Source organism: Amphibalanus amphitrite, unplaced genomic scaffold, assembly GCF_019059575.1.
Source record: "Amphibalanus amphitrite isolate SeventyFive unplaced genomic scaffold, NRLGWU_Aamphi_draft 000025F_arrow, whole genome shotgun sequence".
Taxonomy (NCBI): Eukaryota; Metazoa; Arthropoda; class Thecostraca; order Balanomorpha; family Balanidae; genus Amphibalanus; species Amphibalanus amphitrite.
Genome location: NW_024881521.1, coordinates 1052304 through 1073572, shown reverse-complemented (window position 1 = coordinate 1073572; position 21269 = coordinate 1052304). Strand labels below are relative to the sequence as shown.

Sequence of the window (21269 nt, the reverse complement as noted above, 5' to 3'; positions counted from 1 at the left end):
TCAGACGAAGGGCAGATGGTTTTCAGACGACGGACCCTGCCTCTCAGTCGGTCCGAGTAGATCACTCAGACGGCGACCACAAATGGCTCAGACGGATGACAGCCGGTTTCGAGAGGCGGCGTTTCGGAGGGGTTGGTAAACCAGTCAACACTTCACAACTCTGATGGCAGAGTGGGATCCAGCCTGTCTGCAACACATACGGTTTAAATGCCAGTCGACGCTTCAGCACGTGCCGAAAGCACAGCACCTGCCTGAGAAGTAACCCGCATAACTTACCACTATCGGCACTGACAGATGGATATCAGACTGAATACAAGCTCCAGTTGTCTTCCAGAGAACGCTACACACCCAACGTTCATACCGAGCTGTATAACAGAATAGCAAAGCCTTAGTTCTGTCTGTTTCACACCGTACAATATTCAGAGCGGCTCCACTCGACTAGCAGTTCTAGCAGAATAGGGTGAGCTCCGCTGGTTTCCGCCGATACTGTCAGCGATAAGCTACCACGGCGCCGCAGCTGCGAGCTCGCTTTGCGTAATCAGCTGTGCAGGCTGCACATCGCAGGGATACCAGGAGCGTGCGACATTTCGGCGGGGATCGGGGAGATCTCGCCAGCGATTGGACTTGGACTTTGGAGTCTATCTGCAAAATTGGGACACAGGGCACGTCGGCATTATACGAACTCAGCGTGTCTGTTGGAGGCTGTAAATATCAATAGATCCAATTGAGCAAGCGGCGGTTACTGCCATGACAGTAACATACCTATTACAATGCTCACATGTCACAATAATGTATTATGGCTCTTTCAGCAAGAAATGTCTAGCATCCATGGTCGATGAAGCAATCTGAGCCCGGACCCCACTGACACAGAACGCCCACTACGCCGCAGAATATCACGCAAATCGCGATAATGTTCGGCCATTCCGCGCCCGCCCGCAATTACGATTCGTTCTGGACTCTCTATGGGACTATAAATGGAGCCATATGCACCGACTCGACTAACTACTGTGACCGAGGGCGCCCACACTCGGAATAAGAGCGGGATCCCTCCGACCTGACCTCTGGGTGAGGTTCCGCCGCTTCACCAATCCGACCATCGAACTTGGTCTGATCACTCTAGCATCCTGACCATCTGGAGCCGACGATCAAAGCATCATCAACTTACGGCTGGTTCAGAGTGTAAGGCGTGGTGCTGCTCTGCCTCGGTGCGGTCGTACCTCTGTTTCAATGTGGTGGTCGTTCGGCCTCAGCCCAGCCGTCGTTTAATCTCAGATTGCACATCACTCAAACGCCGTTCGGATGGGGGTAATTGTCCGAATTCGAACACACATCGATCGGCCCGGCGTCTCCTGCGCCGGAACCGTCGCTCTGGCGAGTCCCACCAGCTGCAGGGACGTGTGGGTACGACACTCGACGATCGCTCATCGGTGCCTGACGTACGTACCGGCACCGTGCGACGCTGCACTTTCGCCGCGGTGGCAGGTCGTTTCTCAGAGTCCAATCGAGAGGCGGACAGACCAGCTGGCGAGGTGGAATTGGTGCAGCAGATAGCGCTGGTGTAGCGCCTCCCCTCCCCGTCCCCTGCGCGGCAGGTAGTCGGGATCGGTCGTATGGAGCGCAATGGCGACTTGCGCGGGTCGGAGGGAACGGTGTGGTCGACTTACGGTTGACACAGCCTATTCAGGACACAGCTGGTAGTTGTTGATGCGGCGGACAAAAGTGGATATTGATCCCACTTAGTGTGCTATCGGTATATCTGCAAAGATGCAGTGCAAACGACTCGTATTTCAGCGAGTTTAGCTTAAAACATAATGCTTTGAAATACAAAATGCATCAGCATGACAATATTTTCCATCACACTTTTGAAACCCCCTACGAGCGTGTACACGTGTTATCCATTTTACCAACCTATCCTGTCCACTACCCATCCGCTCTTTCCTATCATTCCCCAGTCCCATCCCGTCCCGTCCCGCGATCGGCGTTGTGTTCAGTCGTGGGACGAACAGACAGACGCTGCTCCAGCCGAGCGGAGCGGAGCGGAGGGCTGTATCCGGCGGAGAGTCACACACACCAGCACACAAAGGACGCCGGCCGGAGACGGGCGGCAGCTGGGTGACGGTTAGAGGGCACGGGTGCACAGCGGGACGTCAGTTCTAAGAGCACTGGTGGCGGCGGTCTAGGAACTCAGAAGCACATGGACTAAGATTTGTGATAGAGACACATAGATTAGAAGAGAACAAAGATGTGAGAAGGAAAATCTAATTCCTATAGGTAGGTTCAGTTATCAACACTGTCCAAGACTGTCTGCCAGGGTTGAAATAAATAAGTCCCTTCAGTTTGGCAGTCGTGAGGTGCCATCCACATGTGGGATTTCAGGCCGCCACTCGGGGGCCTTTAGCTCCAAGAACCATCCACCCCAACCATCCAACCTTCCCATTTGAGATCCGACGCCACTGCACCGTCCATATCGACGGGCGGGCAGACGGACCAAGTGTTTCCAATTTTTCCTGTTCTCGGCTCGCCTGCTATTAGCGGCACGCGAGCCACGTCAACTGGTCGAGTAAGGAGAGGGCGCGGACAGCGGGGCCAAAGCGACTGCAGCGGGGGCAGGCGGTCACCAGCGCACGTGAGGGCCATGAGGGGGCTGCCGGTCAGGCACAAGTGCCGCCCTCCCGATTTGGAAGGTTTTATCGCCGACAACGACCCCGCACGGGTAAACCGCGGCGTGCCGGAATGTCAGTGCCTGGAATCAGCCTCTGGTAGGTGCCAGCCGGCGCGGCGGCGATGCAGCGGCGATTTACCAGCCCGGCTGTGACCGGAATGTCCTCACCGAGCCGATCGAACGGTGGGCTAATTAATGTTGCACGCGGTACCGACCCCAAACGGCACTGGTGAGGGAGCCAGACGAGCAGCCATGGCAGGATACAGCCACTTGAGCTAGACCCCTTGGGTATTCTCCCCAAAAAGGAGCATAACCAAGAGGAAATATAAAAATGGACGAAGGCAAATATGAAAAGAAAAATCCTATGGGGGCAACGAAACTCGATAGGTACACAGCTGTTTCACAATATGCACTCAATGCCAAACTACATTTCGAACAAAACGTTTCGAACAAAAATTGACAGAAATCGATTTCTGAACAACAAAAGTCACATTTCAAAACAGACAATCCGTAATAGGAAGCTTGCAGTACTGAGTGCCAGTAGACAGGAAACATGTCCTGGGGAGGTGGGTAGGGATAGACTAAGGGAGGCGACGTGGGTGCTGCTGGTCAGCAGCCAAAACAGAACCCTAGGGGAGGCGGAGCAGATCCACCGGTCGCAGAAAATACAGACGGCAGACAGGGCAGAACCCTAGGGGAGGCAGAGTGCCGGCAGACAGCCAGGCAGCCGCAGCGCGCGATTCGGTCTCGCTGGGGGGGATCGATAGCCGGCTGCCAGCCCGCCCCACGCCGCAGGGGACGCCGCTGGAACCCAGACAGGGGCGGTGGCACGCGACTACCAGACCGGCACTCCAGAGCAGCTCCGTCCGCCCGAAACCAGCAGCAGAGAACGGCGCAGCGACGCCGGGGGGAAGCCAGGTTTGGGGGCTGTGCAAGATTGTGAACTTCACGACTGGTTGACCGCATTTGACCGTCAGAGACGCTGCTGCTGGTATCCAGCACTCAGCAGCATCCATCAATTTGGCAACCGGCAAAACTGGATCCGGTATAACTTACATTCATGAATTAATCATAGTTTAAATACCAATGAATCCAAACCTTTAAGGACAAAGATGCCTAAAACGTCCAAGTTTTTAGCTCACAAATGCCTACCATGCTGGTAATGGTAATGATGAGGTAAATGCGTTGTTAAGATTTCAACGAAATTCGAGATACGCGATCAGCATAACATAGCATCAATTTCAACAGCCAACAGTATGCCTAATGCCTATGTTGGCAGTCGTTGCTAATGTATGCTAACAAATAGGTAGGTACTGAGCAAACTTGTCCACTATGCAATTGCATATTGCATACTGCATACTAAGTCACGCGAGCCAGACGCTTGGTCTGAGGCGCGTTTCGAGCGGTAAATGAGCGGCTCTAATCCAATAAACGCCGGACAGCAGACCGTCACCCCAGCCGCCAGTCTGTCAGCCAGCAGCCGCCCCATTGGCGCACCTTCCGTCCCACACCCGTGCCAAACTGGTTCTGCAGTGCCGTGTGTGTCCAACGCCCCCAGACAGGCCTAGCCCAGGTGGTAGCTGGAATTACTTATAGGTATCTTGGCTGGAAGCGGGCAGCACCGTGGCATGCCGTGGGCTACGGTCGGGCTCGTCGAGTAGGTAGCCATACATACTGCCGCCGCCTAATATATCATGACGGTGACATAGAACGACTGCAGTGTCCGCACCATCTTCGGACAGCCCACGAGAACGGTAGGCTTCCGATAACTGCGGGACGCGGGTGCATGACAATGGGCGCTAGCAGGCCACCTGTGATTAAAAAAGATTGAAAACAACGCCTGGCAAGGTATGAATTTACACATGCCCCGCATTGTTGATAAAGAGATAGATGAAAATACCAAGAACACGATGAGCTACTTCAAAACTATAACCAGAGACCACCGGACTCTCAGCGACATTTTGAGCTTCCAAGGAGCAGGTCACTAGGCCCTGCTACCTACCTAATCAAGCAGAATCGATCGAGCATAGGTAACTATCTGCAAATAACCGTATTGCCAATATCTCCATAGCTCAAAGTGTTTCGACTTTCGTTCAATGACTTTCGTACCTAAACTCATTGATTGATTGATTGATTGATTGATTGATTGATTGATTGATTCATTCATTCATGTTTCGTGGATGCACCGAATGACGCAAGATGACGACACAAGCGTTGAGAGTTGAGACCCATTGATGGAGTTCAAACGGTGCAGGGAACAGTTAATCTTCCATGTTTAATTTTCGGTCCCATTCCCAGTTTTCTATGATGAGCTGGAAAGCACTGGACAGTGGGCAGGCAATGCTTAGATTTCCTAAGGCTCTAAATGGCACTTGCTATGGAGCTTGTCCATTTCACCCTGTTCAAACATGTCTCCGGAATGAAGATGGACCCTTGCCCTCCCGCTGGACCAGTGACCGGTCACCGGACTGACCTGACCGCGACACGGACGCTGGACTCGCCGTCTGCCATGGCGCTGACTTATCTGAAATCAGGGGTAAATGTCATCAACTATACCAACAAAACAGAGAACTATATATCAAATGATTTATGTGTCGAACTTCGAAGCAGTTTGGGTTAAATCAAAGACTTCATATTGAGTCAACCGTATTGACAAAGGCCTACCATAAACGCTGAATGAGAGCAATTGACATGCCTAAATTAGTTTGCATAATTATGCAAAGAGGATAGGTAAGGACAAATTAAACACAATACATACCATACATAACTACATGGGCAAAACAAAGGCACTTATGAGCACACTTATAATTTTGAGAATCCTGATTGAATTTACCTACTTTGTCTGAATTTGAATTATTGCGCGTGACAAGCATTCTGACACTGTCATACTTTAAAGCAAATCTAACGCTTATACTTACAGTAAACTCAAATCGAAGCGTTTCTGATTCAATATCACAACTCCAAAGGAAACACGCGAGCATAAACAGCCATCACTTGCAGCGACAGCCTGCGACACGCACCCCACTCCGCGTCCGATCTCAAACTGGCATTTGGAAGCCCAGTGGTTGTGTTTGTAATAAGCTACCATATCTGCTCAGTCTCAAGTTGGTCTCAAGGTCATGAAGGAAATTTCTTCCAGGGACGTATTTTCTCCTTTGCACGTTTGTAAGTACGCGAAGATGGCTGGTGCGGTGCAAAAGGGTCCGAAAGGGACGAAAATCGCAGAGCTGTTTGAATCCATGGAGTATGGACCTGCTCCAGAGTCTGACAAAACTGCCCAGGTATGTGTTCATGTGTTGAAAGTTATATTACAACTTGCATAGCCCAAATGAGAAGGGGGCGTAGCCCGGGATGTCATGCGCACGATTTGCCGCATTTTATTTTCGTTAGGTTTTATATTGTTTATTGCATTTTTCTGTCTCACAAAATGATTAGGCTAAGCGTAAATGAACCTTTTCTGATTTAAAATGACTTCCCTTGTCAATTGATAGTTGTCAACTGGAGCTGGTATGCATCACAGCAGTGGTTCGGAAAACTTATTTTTACATTGTTTTCTGCATGGTTGGTGAACCTTGAGACCTGCTTTTAGGCCAGTTGATAACTGCAGCTAGAAATTTTCATGCTGTAAGTGTAAGATGGGATGTAAATTTTGCTATTTGTGTGCATATCAAGGGGCAATACAGTCTATGTATGGTCGGTGGTACGAAAGTTTGTTTTCAATTTTAGGTAGCAAGATTTAAACATTTTATCAAAGTGTTTTACATATGAAAGTTGAATTGTAAAATTAACTCAAAAGTCCTTTATTTACATTTATGATTGTCACATGTGTGCCAACTGCCATACTTGTAGACCAGAGTCCCCAGTCAAATGTGGACCTCACAACTGATTGGAAGCTGCTGGAGGTTTGCTGAGAGCTTTCTGAGGCTTACCTACTGGTAACTGGAGGCACTGGAATGCTGACTGGAGAATTCTGAGGGCTGTTCACGGGCCCTGTGTGCGGTCGGACCGCACACAGCCTCGAAGCTCCGCCCACTTCGTCCCTAGACCCTACGTCAGCCTTCCGTCACCGCACACAGCGATCGCTGTGGCCGGTCGGGACTGGCCACAGCGGACCGTCCACCGCACGCAGCCGTGACCAGTGGCGTATCCAAGGGGGGACCCTGGGGGTCCTAGGATCCCCCCTGGAGCCTAGAAAAAAAGTTTTTTTTATAACACGGAAAAAATTGAAATGACTTCAAGGGCCCTTTTGACCACTTCCCATTTTATTCGCTAAAAGAAAAAGTATTGTAGAACTCTTTTGAGGATTGTTAGAGGACACATTTAGGCCAATGAGGGACCTTGTGAAGTATACAGAGGGTCCTCTCAGGTACACAGAGGGCCCTTTCAGGCACACAGAGGGCCCTCTCAGGCACACAGGGGCCCCTCTCAGGCACACAAAGGCCCTCTGAGACACACAAAGGGCCCTCTCACACAGACGGTCCTATGAGACTCACAGAGGGCCCTTCCAGGCACACAGAGGGCCCTCTCAGGCACACAGAGGGCCCTCTCAGGTACACAGAGGGCCCTCTCAGGCACACAGAGGGCCCTCTCAGGCACACATAGGGCCCTCTCAGGCACACATAGGGCCCTCTCAGGCACACAGAGGGCCCTCTCAGGTACATAGAGGTCCCTCTCAGGCACACAGAGGGCCCTCTCAGGCTCACAGAGGGCCCTCTCAGGCACACAGAGGGTCCTCTCAGGCACACAGAGGGCCCTCTAGGGCTCACAGAGGGCCCTCTCAGGCACACATAGGGCCTTCTCAGGCACACAGAGGGCCCTCTCAGGCAAACAGATGGCCCTCTCAGGTACACAGAGGGCCCTTTCAGGCACATAGAGGGCGCTCTCAGGTACACAGAGGATCCTCTTAGACACAAAGAGGGCCCTCTCAGGCAAACAGAGGGCCCTCTCAGGTACACAGAGTGCCCTTTCAGGCACACAGAGGGCCCTCTCAGGCTAACAGAGGGCCCTCTCAGGCACACAGAGGGCCCTCTCAGGCACACAGAGGGCCCTCTCAGGTACACAGAGGGCCCTTTCAGGCACACAGAGGGCCCTCTCAGGCTCACAGAGGGCCCTCTCAGGCACACATAGGGCCTCTCAGGCACACAGAGGGCCCTCTCAGGCACACATAGGGCTCTCTCAGGCACACAGAGGGTTCTCTGAGACACACAGAGGGTCCTTTCAGGCAAACAGAGGGCCGTCTCAGGTACACAGAGGGCCCTCTCAGGCACACATAGGGCCCTCTCAGGCACACAGAGGGCCCTCGCAGGCAAACAGAGGGCCCTCGCAGGCAAACAGAGGGCCCTCGCAGGCAAACAGAGGGCCCTCTCAGGTACACAGAGGGCCCTTTCAGGCACACAGAGGACCCTTTCAGGCAAATCGAGGGCCGTCTCAGGTACACAGAGGACCCTTTCAGGCACACAGAGGGCCCTCTCAAACACATAGAGGGCCCTCTCAGGTAATCAGGGGGGCCTCCCAGGCACACAAAGGGCCCTCTAAGACCAGCAGAGGGCCCCTTAAGACGAACAGAAGGCCCTCTGAGGTACGAGGGTCAATGTCAGGCCACAAGGTACCCTATGAGGCCACCAGACGGCCCTCTTAGATCAAAGATGGTCCCTGGAGGTCACCAAAGGGCCCTCTGAGGTGAACAAAGGGCCCTCTGAGATCGAAGAGATCAAAGAGATCAAAGAGGGCTCTCTAAGGCGAATGGAGGGCCTTCAATGGTCACAAAGTGGCCTCTGAGGCCACTGGAGGGCCTTCTGAGGTGATATGAGGCTATGTCAGACCACCATGAGCCCTATGAGGTCATCAGGCCCTCTGAGATCCAAAAGGGTCCTTGGAAGTCATCGGAGGACCCCTTAAGGCTCATTGAGGCGAACAAAGGCCAGAGGGCCCCCTTAGACACCACAAAGAAGTAAAAAAGATCCCTCTGAGGTCAAAGACAGCTCTCTGAGATGTAATAGGGCCATTTGAGGCCTCCGAGGGCCCTCTGATGCCACAGAGAGGCACCCTCTGTTGCCAAAATAGGGTCCTCTGAAGTCTAAATCCACCAGAGGGCCCTCTGAGGCGAACAGAGGGCCCTAACATCCACCTCAAGGAGGGCCCTCTGAAAATCAACTGGCCTTCGGAGTCAGTGTCCCAAAATCGTATTTTGGCTTGGGTGTCAGAGGGGGAAAAGGTCACCCAAAAGAGGGATAAGAGTGGACAATTGTCAGTCACAGGGCAGTCGGAGCCCTCTGAGAAGGCCACTTGAGCCTTACAACAGAGGGCCCTCTGAGGTGATATGAAGGCTATGTCAGGCCACTATGGGCTCTATGAGGTCATCAGGCACTCTGAGGAAAAAGCTGGCCCTCTGAGGCGAACAGAGGGCCCTTGGACAATCAGAGGACTTTTTAGGTCAACTAGGGGTCTTATGAGGCCAGCAAAGGACCCTTTGGGACACAAACAGGGCCTCTCAGGCACCCGGAGGGACCTCTTTTCTAAGGCAAACAGGGGGTCACCTTAGATGATATGAGGGCTATTTTAGGCCACTAGGGGCCTCATGTATTAGACCAACATACGGTCATTTGAAGTAAAAGAGAACCTTTTGAGGTAAAAAAGGCCCCTGGAGAGAAAACAGAGGGACCTTTCAGGTACCCAGAAGGTCCATGGAGGCCACTAGAGGACCCTTTGAGGCCAGTGATGGTCTTCAGAGGCCATCAGAGGGTCCCTCTGAGGGTAACAGAGGGTCCTTAAGACGACCAGAGGCCCTCCGTGAAAATGCGGGCGTCACAAGGCCCGGTTTGCATCAAAGGTTAGGTAGCTATGCCCAGTTTTGGCTCTCTGTTGCCTGCCGACGTGTTCCGAGCTGTCGCAAAAAAACGATGTGGTGGCACCCACGCCCCCCCCCCCCCCGCCCGGCCAGGGTCCTTCTAACCAGGGATACGGAGGCGTGGAAATTTCAGACGGCTCCGGCTCCGGAGAAAAAAAACGGCTTTGGCTCCGGCTCCGGCTCCGGCTTCAACTCAAGTACTCAGTTCATCCTTTATACAAATAAATACGGGTGGAAAAGAAAAGATGAAGGATTGGTTCGCGTTGTTTCTGTATTTGCATACCAAGGCTATTTTGAATACCACATATTTTACTGCCTTGCAGGTACTGTGAAACCGAGCTAGGTCAATAATGTTTTCCTCTTAAAAAAAAAAAAAAACAGCTGGAGTCGCCGCCTTTTTTACCGCTCCGGCTCCGGCTCCGGGCTATATTGTTTCACGGCTCCTGCTCCGGCTCCGGCTCCAGGCAAAATATGCCGGCACCGGCGGCTCCTCCGGCTCCAGCTCCGGCTCCGCACCCCTGCATCTATAACTCGGTTTCTGAGCCACGTACCAACACGCCTAAGGCAGTGGTGTTCGAAGGGACGCAAGCAAACAATAATGACGAAATTACGCCTGTCACTTTTGAGATCAGTTCAAAATTCAGTTCACACAGGTCATCCAAGGTTAAATTTCGCCAATTTTCAGGTCCAATTTCGACAATTTTCAACAAACCACCGCATGATTCGGAAATGAATAGAACTACAGTACCGTGGAAAAGCGTAGTTAATAGCTCTTTTAACACCCCTTTCGCCGTTTCCATCCTCAGGACATTCAAATCCTTCTCCTCCATGCCGCAACCCCTGATCCGGGCTGGACCTGGACGGGCAACTTTATTCCATGCGGGCGGCTCCTATTGGAGCGCACTGCAGCTCCTAAGGAAGCACACTCGTAACCGGGTGCAGTGAGCACTTGGGAGGCTGGTCGGCCTGTCCTGTTGGACAGGCTCAGCCCCAGTGAGTCACCAAGGTACCCGCCCAGACCAATGTCTCCCTCAATTCCTATCATCCCTCCGGCCCTGAAATGGTCTCGTCAGACCGAAAGCCGAAAGGGCCTGGGTCCAACCCAACAAAACAAACAAAGCCCTTTTAACGCTCTTTCTGTAAACTGTGCTCAGATTTGACCTAAGCCTGTTAATTGTACACTTTTTATATCGGAACATTTTCATGTTTCTGCAGCTTTGTAGGCCTGATAGCTCTTCCTGCGAAACCTTTTTTGGGTCGAAAATGGCAGAACATGACGTCATTCTGACGTATTTGCGGCCAACCTATCATAGCCTCTGGAAAAAGGTCACAATGTGTAAAATGGATGCCCAGAGAGGTCCTGAAAGTTTGGTGGCGATATCTGCAGTCATTTAGGAGATAGCTACGGAAGAGGACAGGGCACGGTTCGTCGGAAGGTCATCTCAGGCTCAAAAGAAACGGTATATACCATTCGAAAGCTGACGGTAAGCTGAATCCAAAAATGTATTTTTTATCAAAATCGATCGATGGCCTTTTTTGAAAATTGCGTTTTTGTAAAAACTTTATAATCTTTTATTCAACGGGCTGTCCCGGACATTCTTGAAAACATAAACATGTATTTTTGAGTTCCAGTGAAAGCTGAACGCCAAAAGAACAATATTTAGCGAAGCAATATTTCCAAACATTAATATGCGTCTCCCACAGCCGATAATAAGGCGCAATCACACATCTCAGTGTCACGATGGACCAAAGTCAGCCACACAGAAGCGTGAAATGACCCTTATCGACTCGCAGACCCGGCGCTCTCGGCCCGCCTGACCGACCACGGAAAGAACGTTCGGCTCTCGTTCTACTAAACAAATGTAATATTTGCCACTTTAACTGTCCACATCGCTATTAAAGTTACTCAGGATACCTGTGAAGAAAATTCATTGTTCTGCTTGATTTACAACATGCTTTAATTTACATTTTTCTTATACATGTTTTGTTCCATCCAGCTGCGATCAGTGCCCGCGCAGGGGAAGTGAGCGGGGTTTCACTGTCAGAGGCTGTACTGGTGACAGCTGCTCGGCCGTGCGACCGGTCAAAGGTTACCCTGCCCCGCCGGGCGCTACCCCCACTCCACCCGAGCTGAGGCCGGTGCAGCCTCTGACATTTCAGCGCGGCCAATTTTCCTTATATGGGCATGATACCAAGCTCAATTGAGCAAAGTAGACATGAACAGATGCAAATTAATGCATGATGTGAAGATGACAGAACAATGAATTTTCTTCACAGGTATCCTGAATAGCTTTAATAGCGATGTGGATAGTTAAACTGACAACTTTGACATTTGTTTAGTAGAACGAGAGCCGAACGTTCTTTCCGTGGCCGGTCAGGCGGGCCGAGAGCGCCGGGTCTGCGAGTCGATAAGGGTCATTCCACGCTTCTGTGTGGCTGACTTTGGTCCATCGTGACACTGAGCTGTGTGATTGCGCCTTATTTTCGGCTGTGGGAGACGCATATTAATGTTTGGAAATATTGCTTCGCTAAATATTGTTCTTTTGGCGTTCAGCTTTCACTGGAACTCAAAAATACATCTTCATGTTTTCAAGAATGTCCGGAACAGCCCGTTGAATAAAAGATTATTAAGTTTTTAGAAAAACGCAATTTTCAAAAAAGGCCATCGATCGATTTTGATAAAAAATACATTTTGGGATTCAGCTCACCGTAAGCTTTCGAATGGTATATATCGTTTCTTTTGAGCCTGAGATGACCTTCCGACGAACCGTGAGGGGGCCGTTTCGCCCCTCCCCCCCCCCTACGGGGCGTGGGCTAACGCCCTTTCAACTCAGGCTTCAAGGGCCCTTTTGCCACTTAGGGGCCCTTTCAACCCAGTCAGTCAAGGGCCCTTTTGACTGCGGACCCCCCTTGAGAGAAATCCTAGATACGCCACTGGCCGTGACGTCAGAGCCGCCTACCCATCCCCTACCCCCACGCCTGCTGGACGCACCGCACACACCGCACGCAGCAGTGTGCGGTGCCCGTGAACACCCCTTTGGAGTTTTCTGGAGGTGCTGGAACAGCCCCTTGATGATCAGAGTTAAATGGTGGAATTATTTTTTAAAGTTGTTGCTGAATCCTCAAAAATGCATAAAGATTCAAACACATCTTTCTAATCAAAGTGAAATAATTTGATGCAAGAATTGACAAATGTTTTGGGTTTTGACTTTTGACAATTATTGCAATTATGACATTTATTGGCAAAAAAAAAACAGCAGCTGGCACCAGCACCAATACTACCTACTTCTTGCCATGTCAGATGAAACAAGTCTTTCCACACTGCCACCAATTATCAGTTGACTAGACTGCAAACACAGTCATACAGCTAATGTCTATTGGCCATTATTCTCTGGCAGGCATGGCTGGATGACCACAGCCGTAAGCTGGGACACTTCATCAACAATGAGTGGGTGACGCCCGAGAACAGGAAATGGTACGAGACGCGCAACCCGTGCACGGGCCAGGTGCTGGCCGCCACTGTACAGGGCACTGAGGAAGATGTCAACGTGGCCGTGGCAGCCGCCAGGAAGGCGTTCGGCTCGTGGGGTCAGCTGAGCGGACATGCACGAGCGAGACACATTTACAGGTGAATGGGAGGGTGGGGAGATTGGATGAGCTTGGTGGTCTTACAAAAAGTTGTCAAGGCATGACGATGTTGAAGTTGAAGCTGTCCATAGAAAGAGGCCCCTTTCAAAGGGCCTGTGACTTCCTCGCTTTCACTTTTACTTTGCCTCCACCTCCACGATATTCCACGATATTTCTTGGAATTTGTTTCCGTAGCCGTATTGCTGCCAAGCAAGGAGCCATCCCTTTAACCACATCCACTTCTTTGTATTCTTGCTCTGAAGTACTTTGGTTCACCCCACCTCTTTCATTTCCGCAGCATCGCGCGCCACCTGCAGAAGCACGCCCGTCTAATGGCGGTGATCGCCTCCATGGATAACGGCAAGACGATCCGTGAGACGCGTGACTGTGATGTACCGATCGTGATCCGCCACCTGTACCACCACGCCGGCTGGGCGCAGCTGGCGGACACCGAGATGGCCAACTGGAAACCGCTCGGTACGATGGGAGAGAGGGGACTGGTGGGGAGGTGTGGGGTTCATTGGTTGTTTGTGTTATACTAGGAATTTGTTTGTTGAAATGTGGTATTAGATTTTTATTTTCCGGACGTTGCTTGAACATACAAAGAGAGTAAAATTTATGAATTGCGTTTTCTAACGGAGGTCGTATTATTATCGCGATAAATTGACAGGATATTTGCAAGCACACGATAATACTTTATATTACGCTATGTTATGACTGGGTGATCACACTCCAGCTCAAGTCTAACCAAATCATTCCGCTGCTGATGATACCGGCACTGTCTGACCGCCTGCCGTACCACAGGCGTTGTGGGTGCCATCGTGCCGTGGAACTTCCCTCTGATGCTGCTGGCCTGGAAGGTGTGCCCCGCACTGGCCATGGGCAACACGGTGGTCCTGAAGCCGGCCACCTACACCCGACTGTCGGCGCTGCTCTTTGCCGAGATCTGCGCCGAGGCTGGGTGAGTGCAGGAACGGTTGGCCAGAAGGTGATGGGGCCTAGTGACTAGATGGATGTCTTGAAATAGACTTTTGTTGGGATTGCAGAACCTTTTGTTGAGGCGCTGATATATTCTGATAAATGTCGATAGGTGAATCCATTATGTGGTAATGAGTAGTGAGTGCAGTCAGCTGTTCTCTGTGGTCTGTTTGCGTATGTGTTCAGAATAGCACTTTTGATGCACATTTTTTGGGCATTCATTTTGTACAAAGTGATCGATTATTTCAAGTGCTTTGCTTAATGTGACCCTCAATGGTGGATGGATGTTCTCACCATTCCATACCTCAGCATGTCCTAAGTCAGTCTCTCCTCGTAGGCTCCCTGCAGGCGTATTTAACGTGGTGACCGGTCCCGGCTCGATGGGCGAGAAGCTGGCCACGCACCCAGACGTGGACAAGGTGGGGTTCACCGGCTCCACAGAGATCGGACAGCGACTGCGCCGGGCCACCGCCGGCATGGGAAAGAAACTCTCACTCGGTGAGTCGGCCGGTGTTTGCAGAATACCCAGTATGAGACTGTCTTAGAAAGGCCGAGTGTGAGGCAAGCTGATGCGTTTTTCAGTTTCATTAGAGACATTTACATTAATTTCGTAATCAATCTATCGTATGGGTTTCGTTCAGCTTTCTTTCGCTAATCTTATATCGAGACGCGCGCCATGTGATCTTAAATGTGAAATCAACTGGCTAGCTGGTAATTAGGACCGATAGTGAACCGCGAACTTAAGGGATAGCAGATAGCCAAGTCCAGCAGGTGTGGTAATGTCTTCATTTACTCGTAAATGCCAGAGCCAGGCCTCGATACCACCGTCAGAACCACGGACACCCTGTCTATGTTCCCAGAGCTGTACCCTAACACCACTTCCATAACCACTGACATCCTCTCGCTCTCATTGTCTGCAGAGCTGGGCGGCAAGAGTCCGGTGGTGGTGTATGACTCGGCCGACCTGGACTCGGCCGTCGAGGGCGTCGTGGACGCGATCTGGTTTAATCAGGGGCAGGTCAGTGAACGGTCCAGATCCGCTTTATTCGATGGCTATTTTCGGCGTGCTAGATATCTCGGTGCTCGGCGGCAGGAGGTCATCGAGGGATGATTGCCGAATAGATAAGGTGGTTCTACTTTTAATCACTTGTTGCCTAATCAAGTGCTGGTGTCAGCACCCCGTCCTACCTCCCCACACGTCCTGACCACACCATTCGCTGGCGATCGCGCAGCGATCGTGCGCGATCGCCCTAGTTTCCTTCCGGGCTTACAGTGGCGCCCCCTGCCCTGCTTCTCTACACCGGCCAACGTCGGCAGTTGGCACCCTCCTTGTTACCTCCCTCGCCTCTCTGACTGACCGTGTTGCCCCCCGTCCCACCGCCCTCAGGTGTGCTCTGCCGGCTCCAAGCTGCTGGTGCAGGAGCGTGTCTTTGAGCCGATGATGGCTAAACTGCGGGCTCGGATGGAGAAGCTCCGGCTGGGTGACTCTCTGGACAAGGCACTGGATATGGGCGCTATCGTGGATGAGAGCCAGCGGCGCAGTGTGAAAGAGTATGTGGACAGCGCTAAAGAGGAGGGTGCGGAGGTGAGAACGACCGAGAACTACACGTGTTCTGTGAGCAATCATGCAGTGCGAGCTTTGTGCAGATTAGCTACAGCCCACGAGGTCTTAATTTTGTATGTGACGGCAGGTGCGTTTTCGAGTTGGTACTGTTGCGTGTTTTATCGCTGAGTTAACGAGGTGTCGCCAGAATCGCCGGCTTGCGTAAGTGTGACGCAGTGTGTCCAGAATTGTAATGAAGCGGGGAAATCCACCCATAATGAAAAGTATAATCACATCCTAAAAATATAAATAAAAACATCCACACGGCATCCACGACTTATAATAACAACCTCGAACCCAAACGTCTAGGAGCAAGAGAAACACAAACCTCGCAAACTCTCACAACACGCCAAGATAACCATTCGAATAACCAAAATGTTCAAATATATGACCTGACTTAAAAACCTCATTTATCATCCCAAATATCCGAATGCCTTCATAGTTTTATCTATTTATAGTCACCGTGGTTCTCCCAGTATTTAATAATTCTGCATCATTTTCTCGTGACACATATAAAAACAGTGCTTAAAAAGGGTCAAAGTCAAGTTTTATGAAGATAACGACATCCTTTCCAGACTTTTTTTCTACATCCTCCCCCTAACGTAAAATGAATTTAGCCACACTGGTGTGACGACCCTTTTCGTGATATGACCCATGTCTGTTTAAATCTCCCGGTTTCAGTTTCATCCCCTAGACCCTCCTGTCCCATGGATTGTCCGTAGTTGCCACACCACTCATCGGCCTCCTCTAACCCCTCTCCCCCATTCACCAGGTGTTCCAGGTGGGCGCTCCGGCCGGCTGTTTCTACCCGCCCACACTGATCACCAACGTGCAGACCAGCTCTCGGGTGGTGGTGGACGAGATCTTCGGGCCCGTGCTGGTCGCCCTGCCCTTCCGCACCGCCAAGGAGGCGCTGGCGCTGGCCAATAACACCATCTACGGCCTGGGAGGCAGCGTCTGGACCGAGAAACTGCCGCTCGCCCTGGAGACAGCCAAACACATCAAGGTGAGAGGCGATTCATGAGCAGCTGTTTTCGGAAGGAGCTAATCTTTTTGGAAATGCCTACGTTTTCTCATATTGTATGGATGCTCTTGACAGTTGAAAACTACAGCTAGCAGCCTTCGGCCATTTTGGTCATAGATAAAAATGGGTGTTTGTTTTATCTATGTCAGCTGCTGGCTTATTGATTTTCCGTGGCTTAGAGGTCATTTGTTTACTTCCGGTGATTCCCTCGCATCCTCTAACTCCCCTCGCCTCTTCTCCAGGCGGGCTCTGTCTGGATCAACTGCCACAACATGTTCGACGCTGCGACCGGTTTCGGCGGCTACCGTCAGTCGGGGTACGGCCGGGACGGCGGCAAGGAGGGTCTCTACGAGTACGTGAAGCCGCGCTGGATGGGCGACACCAAACAGCCGGCCACCGAGGTCGACATGAAGGAGTTCGGCGCGCGCGACCAGCCCAGCCGGCCAGACATCGGCGCGGCCGCGGTGAGACAGGCGGTGATGGTCAAGAGAGTGGGAAGGCTGATGTGAGATTGTATGCTCAGACTTCGTGTTTTGTGCACTGGATTTGCATAATAGGTACGGTTATGTTTTGATTGCTTACGAGCTGAACGCTCTACGCACTGCTCTACGATTTATCATGTCATATAGTATACCTCTATTCTGTCAAGGTTGTTAATCACTTGAGAGGACGCTTTGTTCAAGATTGTTCAGATCCAGTTTGCCCAATATTCATTGTGACTCTAATGACACCTACAAGACCCTCTTTATCTCCTTTTCTGTGTCCGTCAGGTGGTGCCGGAGATATCCGCGGGCGTGCCGCGCGTGGACCGCACCTACAAACTGTTCTACGGCGGCGCGCAGAAGCGCCCTGACGGCAACTACAGTCGCGTCGTGCTGTCCGCCGACGGCTCGCCGGTCGCTCAGGTGGCCGAGTCTAACCGCAAGGACGTCAGGAACGCCGTGGAGGCGGCGCACAAGGGCCAGCCGGGCTGGGCCAAACGGTCAGGCCACCAGCGGGCACAGATACTGTACTACCTGGCCGAGAATCTGGAGCTGCGCAGGGAGGAGTTTGTGAACACGCTGGTGCAGAGCGTCGGCGGCAGCCGCGAGGCGGCTGAGAAGGAGGTGAGGACGCCGTGGATGGGTGTGACGGGACAATGCACTTGAAATTTCCTACTTGTTACATTTGCTACTGACACATACAGCACGGCCGTACAATCTGCCACTTTTCTTTATTTCATTTTCTCGTCACCCGCTTCACGGATCCCGCAACTGGAAGCAGTGCCGAGTTTGAGTGCTCCAGACTCCGCCCCCGCACTACCAAACTATTCGCCGGCCACTAACTTGTTTCTCCCCTCCCCGTCAGGTGGACGCCTCAGTGGCCCGCCTATTCCACTGGGCGGCTCTGTCGGACAAGTTCGGCGGCGCCGTTCAGGAGACGCAGCTGTACGGCACGGTGCTGCGTCTACACGAGCCGGTGGGCGTGGTGGCCGCCCTGGCCCCGGACACCGCTCCCCTGCTGGCCGCTGTATCTCTGATCGCACCGCTGATCGCCCGAGGGAACGCGGTGATCCTGGTGCCGAGCGAGCGGCGCCCCCTGCCGGCGCTCGATCTCTATCAGGTGAGTCAGTAACCGGGTGACGAGGCTCGGGAGGGTTGTGAAAGTACAGAGCTATTGACGGCTATTAATGGGAGTCGTTCCGTTGGGTGCTTGGTTTGAAGAGGCATCCATTGGAGGATTAGGTAGCGTGGCTTCCATTGTTTGTATGCTGATGAGGCATTGTGTAAATTGGGATCCGGCGAATTATTGCGTTATTAGTATTCCTTTGCATGATCGATGTGATGAACTGTCGATGAGTATACTGCGCTCGTTTGTTACTGGCAGCTCACTATTTCCATTGTGTGGCGTATCGGTCGATCCATGGCGTGCTATTGAATTACCCGTCCGACGGTCTTGTTATGCATTACACAATTCTTTTCTCGTACCGTACCCGTCATCACTACCACCCGTCTTCTGTCTTTCCTGTCCGTCTGTGAGTCTTGCAAATTACACCTAATATCTCACATATTTGTTTCCCGCATCGCACACCTTACCACCCACTGATCTCCCCTCATCACCGCCAGATCCTGGAGACGTCGGACGTGCCGGCCGGCGTGGTCTCCCTGCTGACGGGCAGTCGTGACCACCTGGCGCGTCATCTATCCGAACACCAAGACATCCAGAGCGTGTGGTGTCTGGCGGAGAGCGCCGCCGCCAGCCGCTTCGTCGAGCACACCTCGGCTGTCAACGTGAAACGTACGTGGGTGGACTGGGGGCGCGGCCGCGACTGGTTCGATGGTTTGCAGGGACAGGGAGAGGAGTTTCTCTATCACGCTACTCAGTGTAAGAGCGTGTGGCTGACCATGGGAGATATATTCGCCAACTGAGAGATGGGAGGATGAGAGGGAAGGAGAGAGGAGGTAGAGGAGGAAGGGCAGGAATGAGGGAGAGACGGAGAGCGGGGCTGGATGAAGAGAGTAAGGTGAACAGATAGAAGAGATAGGGGTACGAATGTCTGGAGAGCAGCTGATGAGAAGAGGAAGATTGGTGGAAGGCTGGAGGAGCTATGGCTAGAAAGATCAAACGGGATTATCTCGATGCTCAAGTAGAGCTTGACGGAAGAAAAAGACTTATCGACTGAATCAAACTGCGGGTAGCGAACGTTGCAGGGATCGGGAACATGGCTGATATAGGGAGATATAAATAGGATAGTTAAGCTGCCTATGCACAGAGAATTCGCGGTGGATAGGATCGCGGTGGGTAGTTTCGGGCTGGGTTAACTAGTGGGTAGGAGATAGCCGCTAACGTACACTGCGTGGGGCTGTGCTTGCCGCTGTGGCTGCTATGTATCCGCGGGTTGTAGTGTATTCTCCGTAATGCCATTCCAGCCAGAAGGGGCGATCATTTGCGTGTCGGCGAGAGGTCTAGTGCCAAATGCACGGGAAAGCTTCATACGTAGACTGTCGTAGACATATCTATCATTGTATACTATGAGTGCAATTTTTATACTTGTTTTGGCGTACTCGGCAAGCTTGCTAGCCAGCACTTTTTTAAGCATTTTGTAAGAGAAGCCAGTTTTTTTTTTTTGCTGCCAGAAAATGGAAGAGCTAGCGAACTGTTGCGCGGTGATAGTTGTAGTGCAATAGCTGCGGCATTTATTGTAACCCCTCAGGTTTCTTTGTGCAATTGTAACTCAACGGAAAATGGTATCTACAGTCTGTGCAATAGTGCGAGAAAATAAGTGCCATTGGTTGAACCTTTTTGTTCCCTTTGATTTTGTTCAATCGATTGTGTATCGTCGAGATGCAACGGGCTCCAGGGACCAGTCGGGCATAAATTCCAACGAAGAGTGTTTTCACAATTGTTCTGTCGATGTGGAGGTCAATGGTTGCTGTTACTAACATCTCTAAGCTTCTGACAAAGCTTGGTTATTGGTGCGTATTTTTGAAAAGTGGTCTTTGTTAACCTCTGCGAGGCACTGTTGCGTAGTTTTCGCTATTGTAACTGTGAGCAATGATTAATAAACAGACAAGTCGGGGCAAAACTGTATTGTGCCAGTCCATCGGATCATCATTATCACTATCTCGGTAATGAATAATTATTAAAACATAGCAAATATATCAAACAATACTAGACGAACATGAAGCTAAGCAATTCGTTGCACAATGGTTGTGTTGCATGACAAATCGACATAAACGTTAACGACGGTGCGCTATTAGATCTAGTACACTCCGTCATTGAACATACAGAATTGCATGATTGTTTCATACATACCAGACCCGCTGGACAATTCTGCTCTGCTACCCTGCCCTTTGTCTGTGACCGACAACTCTCGAGCGACTTGCACCTCGTTTCCCGATATTATTTCGTTTCCCACTCCTCACTTACATATAACTAATCTCGTTTCTCGAGCACGCTACATCAACACAGCGAACAACAAATACAGCCACAAGTCACGATGAACCATCAAAATCACAAATTACCATAATATGTGCAACGTCTGTTACAATATGCCAGCGATGCGTGATGTGAACGACGTGTCCGCGGCTTCACGATAAGTACCCAAGCTACTAGCTCGCGATTGTTGTGTATCTCGAACGTGATGAAACAGTGAAGCTGCCGTGCGTTGGGGCGCACTAATAACCAAACACGAACACGTACAACAAATAAAGCCGCCACTGCGCTGTTTGGGATAAATTGGGACCACTTAGCGTCTGTCAGCGTCTCCATTGTGTGGTCACTACGCACCACAGAGGCCAGCTTTGCAGAAAGGCGTGACATTTGTTTGCTGGCGAACCTAACCTTACAAAACTAACAGACGCATGGCAAACAACTTACACAAGAGGCGTGTGTCTGTAAGGACGACTAGTCTGGCTGGCGTTGGGCGAGTTGCGATGACGTATTCCGCCGTTCTTTGATGACGTGGCCTGCTCGGTGAGTCGTGATGGTGTTTACCGCCGCTTGGTGACTTGCGACGGCGTCTCTCACCGCTCGGCTCTCCGCCGTC

The 21269-nt window shown here is 51.4% G+C and overlaps 2 protein-coding genes across 3 annotated transcripts in view; one reads left to right on the top strand and one right to left on the bottom strand.

Moving 5' to 3' along the window:
* Positions 1 to 5698, bottom strand: part of LOC122394054 (kinesin-like protein KIF21A) — a 54958-nt gene extending 49260 nt beyond the window's left edge. For both annotated transcript variants that reach the window (XM_043390615.1, XM_043390619.1), the window contains exons 1-2: positions 5581 to 5698; positions 5136 to 5186 (exon numbers count right to left, since the gene is read on the bottom strand). In XM_043390615.1, the coding sequence (XP_043246550.1) occupies positions 5136 to 5173 (38 nt within the window). In that variant the 5' untranslated portion in view covers positions 5174 to 5186; positions 5581 to 5698. The remainder of the gene's footprint in view (positions 1 to 5135; positions 5187 to 5580) is intronic.
* Positions 5657 to 20306, top strand: LOC122394073 (aldehyde dehydrogenase family 16 member A1-like). Its single transcript, XM_043390652.1, has 12 exons — positions 5657 to 5943; positions 12908 to 13137; positions 13435 to 13613; positions 13941 to 14097; positions 14452 to 14612; positions 15035 to 15132; positions 15502 to 15699; positions 16490 to 16723; positions 16984 to 17205; positions 17512 to 17847; positions 18089 to 18343; positions 18847 to 20306. The coding sequence occupies exons 1-12, from the start codon at positions 5782 to 5784 to the stop codon at positions 19147 to 19149; spliced, it is 2535 nt and encodes an 844-aa protein (XP_043246587.1). The 5' UTR covers positions 5657 to 5781; the 3' UTR covers positions 19150 to 20306.
* Positions 20307 to 21269: the final 963 nt, after the last annotated feature.

What these genes read in the sequence shown, in the direction of transcription:
- LOC122394073 (XM_043390652.1), top strand. Translation starts at nt 5,782, where the DNA reads ATGAAGGAAATTTCTTCCAGGGACGTATTTTCTCCTTTGCACGTTTGT. An exon ending in GGGAAAGAAACTCTCACTCG is followed by an intron (nt 14,613 to 15,034) that starts GTGAGTCGGCCG and finishes CATTGTCTGCAG; the next exon opens with AGCTGGGCGGCAAGAGTCCG. An exon ending in GCGAGGCGGCTGAGAAGGAG is followed by an intron (nt 17,848 to 18,088) that starts GTGAGGACGCCG and finishes CCTCCCCGTCAG; the next exon opens with GTGGACGCCTCAGTGGCCCG.